This window comes from Phyllostomus discolor, chromosome 3, assembly GCF_004126475.2.
Source record: "Phyllostomus discolor isolate MPI-MPIP mPhyDis1 chromosome 3, mPhyDis1.pri.v3, whole genome shotgun sequence".
NCBI lineage: Eukaryota > Metazoa > Chordata > Mammalia > Chiroptera > Phyllostomidae > Phyllostomus > Phyllostomus discolor.
Genome location: NC_040905.2, coordinates 210,810,592 through 210,831,585, shown reverse-complemented (window position 1 = coordinate 210,831,585; position 20,994 = coordinate 210,810,592). Strand labels below are relative to the sequence as shown.

At 62.9% G+C, this 20,994-nt stretch overlaps 1 protein-coding gene across 7 annotated transcripts in view; it reads right to left on the bottom strand.

Moving 5' to 3' along the window:
* Positions 1-20,994, bottom strand: part of FUBP3 (far upstream element binding protein 3) — a 47,530-nt gene that overhangs the window by 4,213 nt on the left and 22,323 nt on the right. For 3 of the 7 annotated variants that reach the window (XM_036022378.1, XM_028519482.2, XM_036022381.1), the window contains 14 exons: positions 20,208-20,241; positions 18,770-18,819; positions 18,387-18,458; positions 17,105-17,162; positions 15,088-15,250; positions 13,767-13,865; positions 11,369-11,473; positions 10,016-10,118; positions 8,848-8,948; positions 7,110-7,251; positions 3,121-3,281; positions 2,312-2,385; positions 1,913-1,993; positions 1,682-1,758 (listed from right to left, as the gene is read on the bottom strand). In XM_036022378.1, the coding sequence (XP_035878271.1) occupies positions 1,682-1,758; positions 1,913-1,993; positions 2,312-2,385; positions 3,121-3,281; positions 7,110-7,251; positions 8,848-8,948; positions 10,016-10,118; positions 11,369-11,473; positions 13,767-13,865; positions 15,088-15,250; positions 17,105-17,162; positions 18,387-18,458; positions 18,770-18,819; positions 20,208-20,241 (1,320 nt within the window). Of the gene's footprint in view, positions 1-1,681; positions 1,759-1,912; positions 1,994-2,311; positions 2,386-2,645; positions 2,779-3,120; positions 3,282-7,109; positions 7,252-8,847; positions 8,949-10,015; positions 10,119-11,368; positions 11,474-13,766; positions 13,866-15,087; positions 15,251-17,104; positions 17,163-18,386; positions 18,459-18,769; positions 18,820-20,207; positions 20,242-20,994 lie in introns of those variants that run through there. The other 4 variants (XM_036022379.1, XM_036022380.1, XM_028519492.2 and 1 more) reach the window with 3 other exon arrangements.

The window sequence follows — 20,994 nt, the reverse complement described above, 5'->3', positions numbered from 1 at the left end:
TGTGGTGTGGGCCGGGGAGGGCCCGCCGGGGCAGGCAGGAGCGCGGAGCAGGGGGACCCGGCCCAGGGGAAAGGCCGGGCGTGAAGGGTGCGGGCGGCCAGGCGGCCGCCCTCGGACACGGAGGGTGTGGGCCGGCAGAGCTTCTCTTTAAAGCCAGGGCTCACCGACTGAACCTGATTCTCAATCTGCACCCCCCAAGTAAACCTGGGAGCCCCCTGGGGATGGAGGCCGGGAACCAGGTGCGCCCCGTGCCGTCCTACTCAGCCCGAATGCCCGGCACCTGCCCAGGCCCCAGGCCCCGGGAGAACCGTGCCCCGAGGTCAGTGTCCCTGAGGGGGGACGGGTGTCCCTGGGCCTCACTGTGAAGACGCGCTCCCCACGTCCGGGGCCTCCCACAGGCCCCGCCCTGGGCGAGGGCACAGGTGCGAGGTCAGCCCCAGGCGCCTCACGGGTCTCGGGGTCGCCCTCTCGTTGTGGGAGCAGGAGGACATGAAGCACGGCCAGGCTCGGGGACCGAGGCCGGTGACCAGAAGGGTGGCATCTATGTGGTGGTCACAGCGAAGTTTTAAAAAGTATTCTATGTATTTAGGACATTTAATAAGAAATATGGAGCCCTGGCTGGCGTAGCTCAGTGGATTGAGTGTGGGCTGCGAACCAAAGTGTCCCAGGTTCGATTCCCAGCCAGGGTACATTCCTGGGTTGCAGGCCATAACCCCCAGCAACCGCACACTGATGTGTGTGTGTGTGTGTGTGTCTCTCCCTCCCCTCCCTGGAGATAAATAAATAAAATCTTTAGGAAAAAAAAAAAAGAAATATGGCAAGAGAAGAGAGAAAAACACAACCACACGACTCCAGAGCCCGGAGAAGGCGGAGCGCGCCGAGGCCACTGAGCACCGGCCTCCCGGCCCGGCGGGGGCCTGAGCAGGGCTGCCCCCCAGCACTCTGCTCCCAGGGAGAGGCGTGGCCCCAGGCCCCAGGCCCCGGCCCGGTCCCTGTGCGCGGCTGTGACACCCGGCCTGTGGTCCCGCACACACTCAGGACGCTCTGCCGACACGAGCACCGCCACACACGCACGCACACACGCGCACGCACACACGCGTGCGCACTCGTCCCCCAGGCTGTGCACTCGGGCTCTACCGGCAACGGGCCCGAGACCCAGGCTCGGCACACACGTGGGGCTGCAGCGCGGGGCGTGGGCTTCGTCCCCACAAGGACCTTCTCCTTCGGTTTCCTCGGAGAGCCGCTCAGCAGAGCTGCCACCCCAGCACGAGCCTCCCCAACGGTCCAGGGGACGGGAGGAGCCCTTCCTACGACGGCGCTGACCGTCTTAGAAGAGGGGAAGACGGTCACCTTCCAGCCAAAGGAGGGGGCTGCTTCGGAGAGCACAGGCTGGGGACGGAGGGCCCAGCAAGCCATGCCCCCCAGCGGCCCACGGGCCCTCGGTGCCCACAGCCAGAGGAAGACAGGGCACACGGGGAGGCCTCAGAAGGCGGGCCAGGAAAGAGCCAGCCCCTCTGACCCTGCCTGGCTGCTGGGGGTGGGGGTGGGGGGTGGGCAGAATGGAAGCTCTCAACGGCAAGGAGGCCCCGACACCTCCTTGGAGGGGCATCCCAAGCCCGGCGGCAGAGTTGGAACGAGACCATTTCAGATGCACCAGCCCCTCCTCCTTGGGGAAGCTCACCTGGGACTTGCTGTGCTGGCTGCTGCCACGCCTGGTAGGTGCTGCCCCAGCCCTGGGTCAGGAAGGCCGGAGGACCGCTGTGGAGGACAGACACTCGTTCCAGTGCGGCTGCACCCCCGCCCCAGCCCGCTTCCCGCCCGTCCCACCGCCCGCCCCCCACCCCAGGCGGCACGACCACGGCCCTAGTGCAGACTGGGAGCCACGTGGCCAGCGCAGGAGCGCGTCACTGACCTCACGGGGGCGCTGTGGGGGTTCCCGTTGACTTTAGCAGCGACGTTCGGGAAGCACCCGGAGCTCCTCGGAGGGAAGGTGCTGCATGGGGGAAAGGTCACAGGGCTGAGGACCCCACAACGGGAAGACTTTGGCACAAAGCTTCCCTCTCCCCAGCCCCGGGGGGACGCGTGCCCTTTGGGGACGCTGTCGGGAGCAGACTCTGCCCCAGGAGGGCTCGCAGCCCAGCACTGGTCAGTGACCCGTGGACTGGCCGCAGGGCCGCGGGTGGGAGAGTGGAACCCGCCTGCCCACGGGACTTCTGGCTGTGGCCGGCACTGCTGAGCGGCGGCTGGAAAGGAGGGCCCCGTGGGAGGGGCGACTCTCCCCGGTGGGGTCGGGACAGGCGGAGAGACTCACTTTTGGTGCGGGGCGGCAGGAGGCTGGCTGAAGGGGCTCTGTCCGAAGGCGCCGGGTGCTCCCAGGCTGGGGCCCTGTCGTGGCGCAGAGGGGGCGCTCACTAGCGGTCGGGGCACCGCTGCCCTCCGCCCGGACCCCCCAAGGCGGACCCCGGCTTTTGGGGAGACGGGGTCAGGGGAGTCAAGATACCCTACGGCACTCGTGCTAGCCTTCCTTCCCCGCAGCGGACGGGGTGCGTGGCGACGGCTCTGCCCCGCGAGGGACCGGCACCGCCACGCGGCCGACACTGGCACCACGCCTGCCCTAGCGTGTCGCCCTGGGGGTAGGGACCAACCTGCTCGCCTCTCCCGTCAACTTAGGCTGGCCCACGGCTCTTTCTGCCACTCTACGTCCCCCTTGAGGTGAGCAGTGGCCAATCTGTCCTCCATCAACACTCCCTTTCTTTATCTGCCTTGAGGCGCCTGAAACTAAAGCCAGAGTCAATGAACGCTGCCTGCGGGGCTGCCGCCGGGCAGCGCTGGGCGGGCGCCGCTGGGGGAGGCTGCGCCCCGCTGCTCATCTAGCCTGCAGGGGACACGGCTCTGGGGCCTGCACTGGGGGCCTGGGGGGCTCTGCCGGAGGGCTTCCTTCCGGGCCCCCGGGCCTGGCACCCCTGGGCGCCGACCTGCCCCTCGGCAGAGCGAGGGGGGTGCCCTCACCGGACGTGAAAGGCACGGGAAGTACGAGGCTCTGGGGAAACAGGGACCCCGGACGCCCACCAGAAAACCCAGCTGCCGGTGAGCCCGGTGGGGAGAGGGCCTTGTACGTACGCCAACTTTCTCATCGATGAGGTGCCGGGCCACCTCGATCTGCTGAGGAACCCCCCGGATGGTGAAAATCCGCAGGCCGGGGTCGGTGTTGGGAGGGGGGTTCCGCTGCAGCTCCACGTGCGCCCCCGACTGCTGGTTTATGCTCTTGATGTTCTCGCCCCCTGCAGGCAGGAGCACAGCGGGCGGGAGGGTGAGCGGCGCGGCGGCGCAGCTGAACGGGCCGCAGGGCTCTGGTCCGGACGGGAGACGAGGGCGGGGTCTTCCCTGCACCTTGTCGCCCGGGCAACAGAGGACAGAGGAGCACTTTCCACTGACTTCACAAACGCCGGGCACTTTCGTTTGCAACCCCGGACTTATGGCGGGAAGCCTTTCCTTCTCTCTGAGCCAGGCTGAAGCCACAGCCACCAAAGGGCACCTGCTGGTCTCTGTCCCGGTGTCCTCCACGGAACCAGGAGCCGGCCCGGGCCGAGGCCCAGGGGTTTGCTCACAATGGGGCTCGGCCCCAGGAGGCCTCAGCCCCCGCTCCCGCCAGCCGCCGGCTGGCCCAGGGAAGGCCCTCCATCCTCTCCGCTGGAGACAGACCGGCTGGCCCCTCTGTGGCACAATGGGGACCCTCGGCCCCAGCGAGGGCCACTGCCCTGCCACTCGCCCTCCCTCCACAGGTCAGACAGACAGCCACAGGGCCCACAATGCCTGGAGCCCACTCAGGCCTTGCAACCCCCATCCCGTCACTTCTCCAGCCCCTGCCTCCTCCGTGGGAGGGACCGGTCCAGACAGAGAGGCAGCCGGAGAATGGGGGTCACAGAGGCCTGGGTGGAGCCCGGCTAATGAAAATGTAGTCAGATTCTTTGAAAAACCTGTGAGAGTCCCAGTCTCTTAATGAAATTTGCATAACAAAACCGCCACCAGTGTGACAATGGTTCGATTCTTCCTTTGCAATCTCCCAGAACTTCCAGACGGGCTCCGCACAGCTGGGTGGGGGGCGGGACACAGGGAAAACTTCAGCAGTTTTTCCAAAACTGGAAAAAGACAGTCTGTGGAAATGCTGGCGCAAGGGGCCAGGAAGCCCCAAATGACCAAAAGCGACAACCGAGGGACAGCGTCTGTGTCACCCCTGCCCTCCGGAGTCAGAACGAATGCCACACGCTACACGTTATTTCCCTGTGACACGTCTGCAGTCCGCCACACGCCCCGGCTTGCCCTCCACGCCACTGGCGGGAGGCCGCAGCTGCCCATCCGGCCAAGGAGGAGGTGCCCGAGGGACACCTGTCCTCTCCAGGGGACACCGCTGGGGTCAAAAAGCAAAGCTGGGCCTGGGTCCAGTCTCTGTCCTGCAGGTGATGCGGACGGACCTCAAACCACAGGAGGGCACCGGGGGCTGCGGGCATTCGGACGAAGCGCTGTTCGGGTCTGGCGCGGGCCGCACGCTGGTTTGGTTTAGGGTCGCTTTATATTCAAGAGCAAATTATAAAAAGGACTTGGCAGACGAAAGTCGTGTGTGCACACGATTTTCTCCACATTCTGCAACAGTTTAAGGAGAGTGTCCCTTCGAGTTCCACCGTGAGAGGACACGCTGGTGCTGGGGACAGCAGGGACCGGTGCGGACTCTGGTCTTCGCCCCATGAGCAGTGACCGGCTGCTCTCCTCAGCAACGGTGCTCTTGGGGAGCGACGGAGAGCAAAGACTCAGCAGGGACTGCTCTCCGGCACGGCCCGCCCCCACCAGGCCAGCCCTTGTGACTGTGGAGTGGGGGCAGGAGGGGCGCCCCGGGCTGGGTCCAGACCCTGCGGGCCCCCCACCCCACCAGGCAGGCAGGCACACAGCCCAGCAGCCCCACAGCCCCTCTCCCGAGGCCTGTGCCCGCCTGCGGAGCGTGCTAGTAAGGGGGGGCGGCCCCACAAAACTGCTGGGCGCCGGAAGGAGTTAATTTAAGTCTATCTTCCTTCAAATTGAGGTCGCCAGCTCGGCGCACGCGGCTGCCCACAGACGCACTCAGGCGGCCCGCTCCATCCTTCCACCTGACGGGGGCAGGAGCGGCCCGCAGCGGCCCCCCCGGCTGCTGGTGAAATTGTAAAGTAATCAATCAGCCCCGCTAAAAGGCCGGCTGACAAGAGCAGGGCTGGCCACGCTATCTGTCAGCACTGCTGTGTTTATCATGGAAATCCGGCGGCCGGGGAGGCGCAGCATCCGTCTGTCCGGGGGGCCGGGGCCGGGGAGCAGCGCCCTCCCCTCTCCCTCGCTGCCCTGACCCCATCCCCGAATCTTTCCCAAGGAGGAGGAGGAGCAGCAGCTCCTGGCGGTGGGGGGTGGTGCAGAGAGCCCCCCACCCTCCCAGCAAAGCGCTTCTAGGCCCCCCTGGCGGTGACCGGAGTACGGACACAGTGCCGGCTCCCCCTGCCGCCACCCTCTCCGAGGGAGGCCGTCCTGGGAGCACGACGGCACTGCCACCACAGGGAGGACGGCGGCGCAGTCAGTGCCTGCAGGAGGGACAGGCCCGCGGCAACGCCGCGCCCGTACGCTGGCTCTCACGAGACACAGAACCCAGAGCCGCCTCTCCAACCCATGGGCGCCAGCGGAGCTGCCCTCGCAGCCGCCAGGGCGCGGGGCTGGGCAGCGTGTCTCACGGCCACAGCATCTGGGCGGCTAACAAGGGCCACCAACGCTTTCGAGCATGGACACCCTGCAGGAAATCGGAACACGCCCGCACTGCCCGCACCGCCTCCGACGCGGGTGCGAGAGACGGGCATTCTCGAAGAGCCCAGACACGCGTTCCGCGGCAGCGGCTGCGGGGAGTGAGAGCGAGGGTCAGGGGCTCCCGGCCCACGCCGGGTTGTGGGGGCGCGGCGGCCGCCTCAGCCCGCGGCCGTGGGAGACGTTCCCAAATCACGTTCTGTGGAAGCCCCGGCACCCGCCCCTCCGCTGCTGGGAGACGCCTGGGGATCGCGGGAGCTGGAGAAACTGTGGGGAGACGACTGCCATTTCCCTAAACACGACACCCAACCCCCGAGTCACTGGTCGGCACCAAGGCTTCGCCGGGAGCAGAGAGGAGCTGAGCCGCTGCCGGGGGCGGGGCCGGGGCTGGACCGAGAACCACAGCCCAGCTCTCAGCGGCCTTTATTTCTTCCTTTCTTTTCTTTCAAGATTTTATTCATTTTCAGAGGAAGGGAAAAGAGGAAGAGAGGGGCAGAAGCACTGACTGGTTGCCTCTCGCACAGCCCAACTCAGGACCTGGCCTGAAACCCAGGCATGTGCCCTGAACGGGAATTGAACCGGCGACCCTTCAGTCCGCAGGCCAGTGCTCTATCCACTGAGCCACACCAGCCAGGGCTCTCGGCAGCCTTTCTTGGTCTTAGGGCCAGGCCGGCCCAGACGAACCAGCCCCGGCGGCCTAGTCACGCGCCTGCTCCCTTCCCCGCGCCTCGCCGGGAGGGGGGCAGGAGCACCCCCGGCGCGAACAAGGGTTCAGCTAGTCTTCTCTGAAACGCCCCGCGTCAACCAGCACGTCCACCTGTACCTCCCGCACAGGGTGTCTGCGGGCTCGGCCAAGGTGCCGACGGGGTAAGACCCGTTCTCGCACGCTGTGTCGATGAAGACCGGCCCCCGGACCCAGGAAGCAGGGAAGCGGCCCACGTGCCAGAAGGCGCCCTCCGCTAGAGGGGGTCTCAGCCCTCCCCCGCGTCCCCTGCAGGCGAGTTCATCCCTGACCAGCGATGGACAGGACAGGCGTTTGGAGGCGAACGTTCGGCCGGTCCTCTCTGGCAACTGGGCTGCTTCACGGGGTGGTGGTGGGTCTCTCTTGCCGCGTGTCCCCACGCTCTGCCCCCACTCACGAGAGGACCGTGCAAAGCAGGGCTCCCACAGGAGGCTGCTGACGCCACAGACATCATGGCAGACACCCTGCCCCCGTGCCCCGGAGGAGGTGCGCGCCCCGTCTGCCGTCGGGTGAGTAGGCGGGGAGGGAACCGACAACCCTGGCCGCCGCCTCCTACCTTTGCCGATGACGAGGCCACACTTGTCTGCTGGCACCGTGTAGGTTATCTCCTGGATGCCACCGGGCGCTCCCAGGCTCCAGTCGCCACGGCCACGGCCTCGTCCTCTGGCCACTGCGAGGCCTCCAAAGCCGTCTCTTTCCTGGGAAAGCAGCAAAGCTTAGGTGAAGATTCCTGCCACCGCCACCAGCGCCACCTTCCGTCTGCAGGGAGGGGGTCACGTGACAGGACGCACTCCATGCCGCACGCCGGAACCCGCACATCACTTCATGTCCCGGCCCCGAGTGCTCCTGAGAAGAGAACGAGCCCAAACCGCAGGCACACTCGGGTGCACGTGCGCACGGTCACAGAGGCAGCCAACCCGGGCCCGAGGGCAACGGCGGCCAGGCAGCAACTCCTGGGTCCGGGGCCCACACCCTTCTCCCCAGAGCCGGCACTACTGGGCCCCGGCCTACAGGGCCAGGAGCTGGCTTCCTTCTCAATGCCGAGACCGCTCCTTCCGGGGCTCACAGCGCTGGGCCTACCGGAAGCCAGAGAGTGGCTGCCAAAAAGCTGAGGCCATTTGGAGTGACATGTGAGTGACAATGCATGACCTCTGACCCTCCCCCGACCACACTGGTATAAAGAACGATTTAGACGCTGCTGTGGGAGCCAGAACACCTTACAATTCAGCCAGCACGGAGGATGAAAAGACTGCGAAAGGACGCCCGGCTGTCCCGCTCCCCAGAGGAGGGAGGGAACCGGCCGGGCTGGAGCGCACGGTGCGGGGCTGGAGGCACCGCTGACCCGTTCTTGCACCGTCCCCCAGTGGAGAGCAACCCCCAGCCCCGACGGCCGGCAGAGGACCGTTCCTTTCACCTGCGGGCGGCAGGTCTCCGTCCAGGCTCTGTCCCAGGTCTCCCTGGGGCCGCAGCACTGAAATCCCCCCACACGGAGGGGAAACCCAGCCCAGCCGAGAGCGGCTTTCACGGGAGGGAGAAGCTGAACGGAGGGAGGCCCAGCTCGGTGAGGGAAGGCTCGGCACAGGCCGCCCCAGTGATGAACAGCGAGCGGAGGCTCCCCCAGAGTCTGAGCCCGCGGACAGCAGGGACTGCTGGGGGGCATTCCCCCGCCCTCTGCTTGGACAAGAGACACAAGGAGGGAACGAAGTAGTTTAGGGGCCGACGTGTGCATGTGCGTGTGTGCACGCGTGTGCAGTGTCCTGGGTGTGCCACGGAGCGCCCAGGACGGACTCATCGCATAACCCTCACTGCTCCAGGTGCATGACCCCTTCCTGCTAAAGAGGCGGCGAGACTCTTGGGGGACCCTTTTTGGAACATGTCCAACCCTGAGATTCACCTGGGACTCTAGCTGAGACCCACGCCCGTCTTGGGGACTCGGGTTCCGAAGGTCGTGGCAGGGGTCTTCAAAAGTGCCCCTCCAGCGCACACTCCCAGGTGACTTAGGTGATCTGGTGCGAGACCCTCTGTGCTGCTGAGAGCACTTGGCCGAGAGAAGTTCAAAGACGCATCCAAAGTCACACGGCTAATGGCAGCGCTGGGACGACCATTTCCAACTTCCTGCTTCTTTCTTCAGCTCCAACCATTCCCAAATTTCCTCCGTTCTGCCTAGCTGAGGACGTGCCCACCCGTCATCAGTTACAGCGGTGCCCCACAGCGACCCGCACGGGGGCCCTGGAGCCCCACGCGGCCCCTGCCGCTGCAGTGCGGGAGGTACCTGAACGCAGAGCCGGACCCACCTGGGCTGTGAGAATAAGCTCGTTGATGACGTGGGCCGCGTGCTGGCATCGGTCGGGGGGCCCCATGACCTGGGCAGCTCTCTCTGGACTAATACCATCGTCTGTGGAACAAGGTGAGAGGTGGGGTCAGGAAAGCCCAACTTAAGAAAGAAACGGAGGTCACCTGACTTGCAATCGATGTCCCTACCCACGCCAGAGGGGCGGTGAGACCACCTGCAGACCCGGGCCCCTTCGGCCAGGGGCAGGTGCGCGGCCGCGTCTGGGCGCGTGGCCTGAGCCAGCAGCCGCACACCTGCGGGCATGTAAAGGGGCGACCGTGACAGAAACAAACAGAGCCAAGGACAGACAGACAGACAGACAGAGCCGAGGAAGACGGGGTGAGCGATGACAACAGTGCCCAAAATCAGCCCCTCGAGGGGTTTCGCCATCTTCAGAGAAAAGAGGAACATAGAGACACCGTGGGTGAGTCTGCTTACAAACTAACAGAATTTCAAGAGCTGTTCTTTAGTTTAACGTGCTTGCCCTTTGTCACGATTTTAAGTTACCTCTGATTTATGAAATCAAAATAATGTTTTAGTTTCCATTCATTTTATTATTTTTTAATTTATTGGTTTTAGAGAGAGAAAGGAAAGGGGAGAGAGGTGAGAGAGACAAAGAGAGACATCACTTTGTTGTTCCACTTATTGATGCATTCACTGGCTGTTTCTTCTACGTGCCCTGACCAGGGATCGAACCGGCAACCTTGGCTTATCAGGACAACACTCTAACCAACTGAGCCACCCAGTCAGGGCAAAATAACAGATTTTTTTTTTTTTTAAAAGGCTTTATGTGGCGAAATTAAAAGCTGGAAAGGCTAGTTGATTTTTCCCAGTTTTACTAGTCTAAGGGGAGGGGGAGCCCTGGAAACCCCAGGCCAGAGCGCTCAGGCGCAGCAAGGGCACCCGGAAGACATGAGGGCCCGGAGGAGAAACCCAGACTGGTGCGAGAGAGAGAGAGAGAGAGAGGGAGGGAGGGAGGGAGGGAGGGAGAGAGAGAGAGAGAGAGGGCGGGGGATTGGGGGTAGGGAGAGGGAGAGAGAAAGACCAGGACACAGACGGGCTAGCTGCCGGGGCCTTGTTTTGTGAGGTGCTTTATAATTATGGGGTTTTCGAAAAGGACCAAAACCAACCTGGTTTGAACTGAATCCTCACACCAGCGTCATTCTGGATCTTTTTGATCATTTCCCCATTTCTTCCTATTACAATCCCAACAGCAAACCTAGGCACAGACACCTGAGCGTGGAGAAACAGAACCTCATCAGAGCTTTCGGCAAACCTGGCTCTCCTCAGTGGGTGTGTGTGTGTGTGTGTGTGTGTGTGAGTGTAACAGAACCTGAGTTTCATCACAGTGCGTTCTTGGAGGCCATAGGATTAAGCATACTTTTTTCCTTTTAAAAACAGTATTGTGGTTAATGATTGCATTTCTGTTAACTAAATGCACCCAGAAAGTCTGAGATTTGATCAAAATAGTTATAAAAATGAAGAAAAGCAAGAAAAAACCTTAGAGGTAAAAGATTAAAAACGGCAAATGGTCTTCCAGACTCTGTGAGATGAGCATAAACACATCATACACATTCATCACACCCAGTCCTCGGAAACGTTTTTTCATTTCTCCATTGTGGTACGTTGTACATGACGACGCTGTCACCTCGGCCACCACGAGCACACTGCTCAGTGGCACAGATACACCCACGTGCCACGTGGCCCCCCGGACAACCCTCCCCTCCCCTCCCCTCGTCCCCAGCGGAACCTCCGTGTCCGCTCAACAGCGACTCCCGCTCTCTGCCGCGCCTGGCGGCCTCCGCTCCATCTCCCGTCTGTACGGATTCGCCCGCTCGAGGTGCACGTGGAGTCACACGGTGTTTCTCTTTCTGTGTCTGGCTTACTATATAAGCATCCTATTTGCAAGGCCCATCCACATTGCAGCGTCTATCAAAATTTCATTTTGGCCCTGGCCAGGCAGCTCAGTGGGGCAGAGCATTGTCCTGATACACCAGGGTTGTGGGTTCGATCCCCGGCACGGGAGAATCAACCGATGAGTGCATAAGTAAGTGGAACGACAAATCAACGTCTCTCTCTCTCTCTCTCTCTCTGACCTTCGGTTTTTAAAGGATGTTTCTAAAGGACAGATTCTGAGGTCATCCCACCTCACCGATAAATCTGGCTTCAGTTTGGAACAATCACAACACAGGTCACCAAGAAGACTTGGACTCTGGTCTTCACCTGGGCAGGAGGATCAGCCTTGAAGCGAAACTTCACAGCCAGGGAACGGCCCCCGCCCTGACACGCATGCGGCGGCTGCCCTCACCGCGGCCGCCCGCCCCCAGCTGTGCGCGCGCCCACTCGGAGGAGCGAGCGTCCACGCAGGATTGCGCAGATGAGACAAAAATGAAAGGGCTTGCTCAAGGTTAAAGAGCCAGAAGGTGTACGACCTTCGGCCTTGACCCTCATCTCTCTCGCCTCCTGCCCCGATCCAAGCGTACCTCTATGCTGCCTCCTCCGGTCCGGGCGGCGAAGTCCCCGCGCACGCCGCGGAAGTCGGCCTGGTCTTTCTCTCGGATGATCTCCAGCACCATTTCTCTCGCTTGCTGCGTGAACACAGAGAAAAGACGTCATGGAAAACAAAACCCTAAGAAAACGGACATGACACCGTGAGAAATTTCGAGAGCGAACAGTCTTATCTGGGCTTCAAGACTCGGCAGGCACCCAGCTGCGGGGGCGTTCCCACACTGCGTCATCATCATCACCGTCACCACTGCGTGGGGGACGGGCAGGCTGCTGGGGGAGTGGCCTGTGCCAAACCGCGAGCGACAGTGTTCTACACGGCCCGGACTGCCCGGGTGAGGGCCAGCGTACCTGTGCTGGGTCCCAACTCGGTCACTGCTGCCCGAGGGGGCTCCCGGCACGCCACCTCCCAGGGAGGCTCTGACCAGGCAGGTCCAGGAGAAGACGTCACTAAGACGTCCAAGGGCAAAGGCCAGCCCTGGAGCCCGAGAGTGACCTCCAGCCTCCAGCCTCCAGAGGCCCAATCACCGACAGCCAGCACTGCCCCCAGGCCTGACGGTCTCCGAGGCACACTCAGTGTCCTCTCCCCGAGGGACAGAGGACGCACGTAAGCCAGCCCATCCCGCCCACAGCAGCCCCCGCCCCACAGGAAGCTGCACTAAGGACCAACTGCACGTCCCCACCCAAGGTGACGTGGGAACCCACACGAGCCCTGGTTTTGGAAAAACCAAACCAAACCACCCTCACACCTGCCCCCCAAAGAGCAACGGAAGCCTCAGGACACAGGGAGAACTCTGAGTTAGGGCAGCAGGGGCTGCCATTGCTTCTCTGGCCCGGTCTTCCAGCGGAGCCCCTGCTCTGAGGGCTCGGGCGGAGCGGCGAACACCTGCCCCTCACGCACCAACGGTAAATAAAATAAAGTGAACAGCGCATGCGCACAGTGGCAGACGGCAGGTGAGACGAGGGCACACGGGTACCTGCCGTGCTGTCTTCTCAGTTTTCCTGGACGTTTGAAGTTTTTCATGATAAAAACTTGGAGACAATAAAAGACTCCAAACAACAACTTACCCTAAACACAATAGCTTCTCCCAAATAAAACACGTGAAATGCATAAAAAAGTGTGTAACTATTTTCCTGCAAATTCACGAAACATCAATGAAACAAATAAGCTTTGTGCGCAGGTGTTTTTCTACCGAAGATGAAACCAAAGGTGCCGAGAGAGCAGGCAGGCGTGGAGGGCCGCAGGGAGGGGGCGCTCTCCAGCAGGCAGCCCCCCAAGGCCTTCCAGAGCGTCCCGATTCCGCAGCCGCGGCACCTACAAGCCGGACTGGATGAGTGACGGGGTGCATCGGATTTGTACCAAGCCCACCTGCTCCCACCCGCTCCCACCCAAAGAGGTCAGACACTGCGGGGAGGAAGGCACTTGGGGGGTCCTGGCCTGCAGGCGGGGAGGGGAGGAGGGGGAGGGGGGGGCTGCCTCTCCGATGGGGCCAAGGGGAGGAAGCCGTTGGAATCACTGGCCCTCAGCCGTTTTGGAACCGTTCTTCCACGCGTGTGCCTTGAAAAACCACAGCGATAGCAACTGGAGTTCGGCTGAAGGAGTGTTAATTAAGAATCGGGGAGACATTTTGCCAGAGGCTGGTAACCTCCACGTCACCACAGCCCCGAAGCGCCTACAGAGGAACAGCTGTCTGATGGCCTGGCTCACCGCGGAGCTTCCGTCGCCCTGGGGCTGCCCGGCACGCAGCACGGGCGCGAGGCTGGCTGGGGCAGCAGAAGGGAGTGCTCGGATTTCACAGCTCGGACACACCCTCCCCCACAGCCCACACCCGCTCCTGCAGGCCGGAACCACCCCGGGGTGGAAGCCCCCCGACACAGGGTGGGTGCTGGCAGGGCACCCAGTGTGTGGTGGCGTGCTGGCCGGAGGCTGTTCTGGCCTCCCACCTCAGCCGCGTGTCTGGCAAAAACGAGCCCAGAGAGAAAGAACAAGCGGACAGGAGCCCAGGGGAGCCTGCACCCGAGCCGACCACAGGGAGCAAGTCTGAAACGGCGCCTGCTCATTGCTCCGCCGCCCGAAGAACCTCCGCATTTGCGGGAACGCTCCGAACGCGCACGGCCGGTGCCGGTGCCGGTGCCGGAGCCGGAGCCGCCGCTCTCACGTGCTCTCGAGCACTCGGACCACAGCCGGTGGCTCTGGCGTTGGGCAGCACACCCCTGGGTTCTTCCCGTCACCCTACACGGTCGGGAAACAGCCTGCCTTCGTCAAAGGAACACCCAGTGTTATAACGTCTCGGCCCTAAGAGCTCGGAGCCACTGCCGAGCGAGCCCCCGCCCCAGGGCCCGCCCCTCCTACCACGCGGCTGGCTGCTCTCCTACCTGCACTTTAAACGGGTCTCCCGTCATGCGAAGAGGCTTGTCTGCGCCCGTGGGCAGTGGGCCGTCCTGGATCATGACCATCTTCACTCCCGTCCGCTCCTGTGGAGGCACACACACCGGTACAGCCCTCGCTGCCGGGGTGGGGGGTGGGGGATGGGGGGCCGGGAGGGCAGGGCCCACTGCCCCGGCCGGGGGAGCCGCCTGAGAATGCCGACCCGCGGGCCGTGCCAGCGAGCTCCTGGGTGTGAGCTCTGGAGTGCGACAGAGGAACTGCTCGCTCTCCACACCCGCCTCCTCCTCCTCCTCCAGCCCCCACTCACCCGCGGGGACAGGGGCTCCGTGCCTGAGCCCCCAGGCCCCCGCCGGCGGGGCCCTCGCTCTTACAACAGTGCCCGGCATGCGCCTGCGCTCGGCTGCGAGGCAGGGCCCCCGCCCCCGGGTGAAGGGGCCGGGACAGCAGGCTGCCGTCCGAGCGGCGAAGCGAGGGGCTGGGCCACGTTTAAATTCTGGAAGTCCAGACCCTGGACTCTTCGAGCCCACACCAGAGCCCACCCCCCCCGCGGCCAAGGCCTGGGCGAGGAGCGAGAGTGCACGGTGGGGCCACAACCCGACCTGCAGCCCTCAAAGCCCCAAAGTTAGAGTCTGCCTGTGACTAACTGGGCGGCAGAAGTGCCTGAACCCGTGTGAGTGCGTGCCGAGCCCCTCTGAGAGCGGGACCGCCGCCGGGCTCAGCGATGGAAATGTGCACTTCGTCACGGGGGCAGCCCCGGACCTGCTATGCTGCTCAGCTCTGAAACACGCCTGGTCCACAGGTCTCAGGGCAGGGGCTGTGGAGCTGCCGGCAGCTGCTGCTCACGGAGCACCTGCTCGGCCCCAGGCCTGGGGCGGAGGGCCTCCCTTAAACACGCAGCCGCGGGTGTCACCGCAGCTTCGGTGCAAGCGAGCCTCCCTGCGCGGGCGAGGCCCGGGCCCTGGAAGCGCGTGAGCACGCTCAGCTCACGCCAGGGGGGCGGGGAGGGCTGCTGGCTCCAGACCCAGCCTTCTTATCAGAGATGCTGTCGTCTGACGGTGACAGAGCGTCACAGCCACAGCGGCTGCTACAGATTTATGGGGCCCCAGGACCGGCCTCACCGGTGGCAGAGGCCTGGCTCCAGAGAATGTCCATGGACCCATGGGGCAGGGGCTCCGAGGGGGGGCTCTGGCCTGTGGCAGGGGCAGTGGGGTCAACTGGGGAAGCCCAAGCTATGACAAGCCCCCGCCCCCGCCCACTCCCCCCCGCCCGCAGGGAGGAGGAGGAAGGCCTCTGCTAAGGCTCCCGCACCTGCAGCTGCTTGATGGTCTCCCCGCCTTTGCCGATGACCAGCCCCACTTTCGACGCGGGGATGAGGACCTCCTGCACCGTGCTGCTGCCGTCTGCGTCGCCGTGGAAGCCAGGCCCGTTCCGGCAGCGGTCCACGATCTGCCCCAGGAGCCGCTTGGCCAGTCTTCGGGGGAAGGGGGGGAACAGAGCCACAGGAAGCCGAGGTTACACGAGCGCCCCAGGCACCCACGACGGGGCCTGCCCCCAGGGGAGGACGAGAAGGAGTCGAGGCAGCCAGCTCTGCCCCAGCCTGGGGGCGCTCTGCCACCGGCCACGCTACTGGGCTGGAATTTAGAAGCATCGCGTACACAACACCAACGTCACGACACGGCCCCCGTCGTGTCTGCCCTCTGCTCGTGCGTGGGCCGCACGGGCACCCCTGGGCACGTCTCTTCTCCTATCAGGACGCCAGCGGCTCTGCATCTCGCCACCCCCGCAGCCAGAGACCCCCCCCGCCCCCCGCAGACTCGTGTTGAGCAGGAGCAGGAGGGGAGAGAGAGCAGCGAGGAGGACGGGAGAGAGAAAGCAAGGGTTAGTGGCCAGCACCCGCAGCCCCACACTCCACACTTCTCCTCCGCAGCCAGCCAGACTGCTCTGCGACTCTCGAGCTAAGGCTATGCATCGCCAGTGTGGGTCCAGGGGCAGGAAAAGGAGGCGCAGCGCCCCCGGCGGACCCCAGGGGCCGGCCTTCCCCGCAGGCGCTCCTCTGTGCTGACGGGCGCGGAGGCGGGGCGGGAGCGCTGCGATGCTGAGCCGCACGGCCCAGCCTCCCGAGGCCGCCTGTGCGGCCAGCTTCCTTTTCTGCACCAGGACCTCCCCGGCTGCCGTTCGCCCTGTTTGTTCTTCAGACCACCCGGACAACCTCTCTGGTTCCTCTGACAGGAAAGGATCCAGCTACTCGACGGGCTGGCTGTACCGTGCCCTGAGAAAGCAAAACTGCTTCCCCTGAGAGCCACGGCCCGGGGGGCCTCCGCTGCCCGGGCGGAACAGGAAGCAGGGACAGAGGGGCAGGAAGAAGAAAAGGCAGGAAGCAGAGGCTGCCCTTCACGGTCCCGAGTGTGTGCACTGAATCGGCCTCGTGCACCTTCGCAGTCACAGGGCTCGTCAGCATCTCGCCTGTGCACTGGGTGGACCCGCGATGGGAGAAGAACGCCTGACTCCCGCAAAACCGTCTCGCCTGCCCTACAGTGCACGCCTGCTGGAGTCGTTTCTTCTGGTTCACTGCCTGCCACATCACAGCGAGACGAGAGATGCTGAACTCATCTAAGCTCCCCGAGAAACGGAAACAAGGACGGAGCCCCGCCTACTGAGCCAGACAGAACCTCAGCACCACCCCCCCCAAGACGCCGCTCAGCAGACCGGCAGGGGACAGGGCAGAAGCCGAGTCAGCACCGCCCCTTTCCCCAGGAGGCTCCGGGGCTGAGGAGGCCACCCCGGCCCCGGGCTCTGCGTGCGTGTGCGCCAGGCAGGACGTCACGCTAGTCTGCAGGCCGCCGCAAGGGTGCCCAAAGTCCAAACCCCCTCTGGCCGGTCCCGATGGCCAGCAAGAGTCCATTCCACGTGGCTCCCGAGTACCAGAAGGGCAGTGGGATCACCCCCAGGCCAAGGCCCCGGTTCTAGGATGCTCAGTGGTCCGCAGAGGGAGAGGCCCGCTAACCCAGACCTGTGCGGGGAAAGGAGGCATCAACGAGGAGGGGGGAGGGCATGAGAGCGTTCAGGCTGGTGACCCCACGCTCCTTAGAGCCTGGTGTGTGGAGCAGATGCTGCGGCAGCTGTGAGGAGCTCTGCGCGGGCTTGGAAAAGGAGATGCCGTGTGTGTTTAGGGTGAGAGAGAACTCCCCTGAGGCGGCCACACCTGCTCGTGCGGCTGGACTGCAGTGTGGGGCGGCAGCGTTCAGGGACAGGTGGCCCTTCCGCTGCTCCCCGTTTGGGGAGCGAGGAAGAAGAGCGAAAGGAAAAGTAAATAAAACAAACTTACTCAATACTTTCTGGGGTTCCGGTAAGTACACAGGGCCTCTCTGGAATCCCAGAACTCTCTACAAGAAGAATCGAGAAGATGAGGCGTGTCGGCGGGCGTCAGGCAACCGCGCGCCCGGCCTCTGTGCGGGGCTGTCTCTCCGGGCTGGTGCCGCCAGCGGCCCCACAGAGGCCCAGGCTCTCCCAGAAAGAGAGTTTGCTTCGGCTTGTGGAGAGGGTGCTGAGCTGGCGGCTCCCCCCAGGAGTCTCAGAGCAGAGACGAGTCCCCGGGGGCAGGCGGGGGAGCGTGGCGGCGGTGTGCGGGGCGGGTCCCAACGACCAGTTTCAGCGAGCGGGTGCCCGAGGGACTCCATCGGCCCGCCGGTCCTCGGTCCCTCCGCCTGCAGCGCAGCGCACGGGTGACCCGGTGCGCGCGGCTCCCACGCACCCCAGCGAGAGGTTCCGGGTGCGCGCCGGGGCTGTCGCCTGCCACTGCGCGGATACCCGAGGGCGGCGCGCTCCACGTGGAGCTGGTTCTGGACCACTCGGCCGGAGGGGACAGTCTTCCTCCCCAACACCACGCCTGACACTCCCCTTCATCCCTGAACAGGCTGCCTCTCCAAGTCCTCGGGCGGGGGGACTAGCCAACAGCAGTCACTGCCGGCAGGACACTACAGCCAGTGCCCCCTGAAGTGAGCAGCATTTCTCGGGAGATGTCCTTCAAACCTCCTCCCCCCCTGCGGAAAGAGGTCCAACTCGCATTAGGTGACAAACCTATAGGTAAGAGGGGAACTCCTCCTCCCCGGCCTGCCTCCCTCTCGCTGCACCGCCGACACGGAGCCAGCTGGGACAGGCCCTCCGCTGGGCCGCACATGTGCTAATTCAGGCAGGCCCCCCGCTGGCCTCTTCCCGCAAAGGGCACAGACGGCCTGATCCAGGGGAGCTGGATCCCCTGGGGTAACCCCAAAGCCACACGACTCCTAGTGGCCCCACTGTGTCCGGCATAGCATTCTGGTGCAGAAAACAGAGGTCCCAGAGTGGCAGGTGCTGGGGAGGAACCAGGCCGGGCCACAGACCGGGGGAGGGTCTCACCCCGAGGCCAGAAGGGTGGCCCTGCCGGAGCCCGCAGCTGATCCGGTTCTCCTCGGGGAGCCCAGCTTCCAAACCGCAGGCTGACAGCAGGCGCACAGACTCACCCCGTGGGTACCCGCCCGGCGACACGCAAGGAAGGAAGTACTGCGAGCGGAACCCTTGGCAACACGCTGGTTTCTACGGACTGAGAGCTACGAGAAAGGAGCCCTTACCTGAAGCAATCTGAATTTTGCAGCCAGATTCGGCTTGAATCCGTGAAATCTGCTCACCTCCCCTGCCAATAACTGGGGGGAAAAAAACAAAAACGAACAGGGTCAGAAGGTGCCCCCAGCCCACAGTGACCCACGCCCGGGACCCTGAGTTCAAGAAGCAGTCACGCGGCTCAGCTCGAGGCTGGCGAGGCCAGAGACCACGCGTGCAGCAGGGGGATGGGACCCTCGAGCGACAGTGGGAGAGGGTGCAGACGGCCTCAGCCCGCAGGGAGGCCACGGGGTGCTTGGAGACCCCAGAGAGCAGGTGGGGGTGCCCATAGGGGAGAGTGCGACATGGGAAGGACCGACAGGAAAGGGGGAAGGCGCGACATGTGGATACTTACTAAAGCCAACCATCTTATCAGGCACTTTGAATTCTTCCGTTATGACTGCCCTAAAAACAAAGAACATTTGGAGAAAGATACAGAGTAAGTTCTGCAGAAAGTTCCATTTCCCCAAATTTCCCAAGTTGGTCATGCTGGGAGATAAAGGCTTAACAGAAATCACACCAGCCTGGCCAACAAGCCCACAGCCCCGGCTGGCCTGACACATCTCGCCACAGGCCCAGGCCCCGTGGGGACACGTTTCCCGGCCGTGGGGCAGGGGGCGGTGCTCCCACCGGTGCAGCCACGAGGCTGCTGCTCGTGCGGGCGGCACACGCCGTCGGTCCTCAGAGACCACCACTGCGGGCTGTACTGCCCGAGGGTCCGCGCTGTCACAACACAAATGTCACAGCGCTCAGGCAGCCCATCAGAGCTCAGGGACAATCTAAGCAGACTCCTTCTGAGGAGGAAACACATGAAGACGAACTGCTCTGGGCCTCCGACGAGAACAGAGCCCTGCGTGCTAAATGCAGGGCTGAACCCTGCATGATGCACACGGTACAGGGAGGTAAAGCCATGATCCAGTACGGCTTTACAGGGAAGCTACCTCACTCATATTAATTCGTTAAAGACAAAACAAGTAAGAAAGTAACAAAAAACCTAGGACAAATCCTTTGATTAACTGATGCCTGGGGATTTCTGGAAACACCCAAACATGTGCGCAGCACACAGGAGAATGTAACTGTAGCACAGCCAGGGAAGGTTAAGGATGATGTGTTACAGGAGTGGGTACAAATCATACCGTTCCATCCGCTACAAGGAGATGCTGAGGCATAGAGTCTCCTGCATGTTTTACCCTTTGTAAAGGGTGATATTGTGACTGCAAATACCATCTTACAGACTGGTCTTTTCAAATCCCAGCCGTCTTTGTATCTTTCTAATCCACAATGTTTAAGGGATGGCTGAGGAGACACTGAGGCAGGGAATCAACGGGGCACTTATCTGAAGCTCCCTGTAAGCCCCCGTCGCTGGGGTAGCGGGGGGGTGGGGGGGTGGGGGGGACGGGACACCAGGCCCCTGGCCTCCTGGGCTCAGGATTCCCCGAGGACCAAAGATGTCCTTTTCTCCAGTAAAGAGGTAAGGATTCATGAAGCATTGGGAAAACCATCAAAACAGGAGGGAAAATGTCATTCTCCCATTTTAAATTGAATGTACGTGGGGAGGAGGCAGCTCCAATGTTCTAGAAGTCTTTTGAGTTTACCTACCCTGGCGGCTGATTATTTTTAATCCTGGTGCTAGTTTATCCCGTCTTGGAAAGGGCGACAAAAAACTTGAGTCTTAAATCTAGCCGATGGCTTTTCCCTCTCAACCTCTGACTTTCTAACACTCTAGTACAGATGGTGGATCAATAAACAATTAGAAATGATCAATAAATAATAAAATATAACCCACTGCTTACCTTTGATGTACCAAGGCCCCTAACTGGTTACCTACTGTGGCAAAGAGAAAGAGAAAAGAAAAATCAAAGCATTAGCACGGATAAACTAACTTCACCCTCACACAAGTTCTTACCGTTCCAAGAGGAAAAAAAAGGCAGGCAGAAAGAAAGCAAATAGTAATTTAGGCTCAGTGGCCGAAATGAATGCGGCGCACGATACGGAACAGGAGGGAGCGCCTCCATCAGCACCGTCTCCAGCCCAGTGTCCAGCTGAATGCGGGATAAGACATTGATCTGTGTGTCCCCATGCTGAGGAGCCTGGGAGAAAATCCCGCCGTCCCAACCCCTCCCACCGCCCGCCTCCCTCCCGCGCTGGTCCGCACTCAGCCACAGACACCGAGGGCTCCTCCCTCCCCTTTGTGAGGCCAGCGGGAAGACCTGCCCTCCTCGCTGGGGGGCACCCCCTGTTCCCCAGCCCTGCCAGCAGCACGGCCTTCAAGGAGAGGCCCTGGCCTGCCCCTCCCTGGGCCCCCTCCCCGACCCCCCACCGTAGTCTGAGAGCCACATGAGCTGCCGGGAACGGGCAGCTGCCTTTCAAGGCCGTTTCACGGAGACAACAGGGCCCAATGGCCTCGTCTGAGCAGAGCTGGCTCTGCCGCTGGGGCCCCACAGAGCCCCTCCCGCTCCGCGCTGCGCTCCTGTCCCTCGTTCAGCCCCCGGGAAGTGCGTCTCCTTCGCTGATATCAGCAAAGGGAGCTCTGTGGGGCTCGTCCTCTGGCGATCGCAGCCCCAGAAACACAGTCAGCAG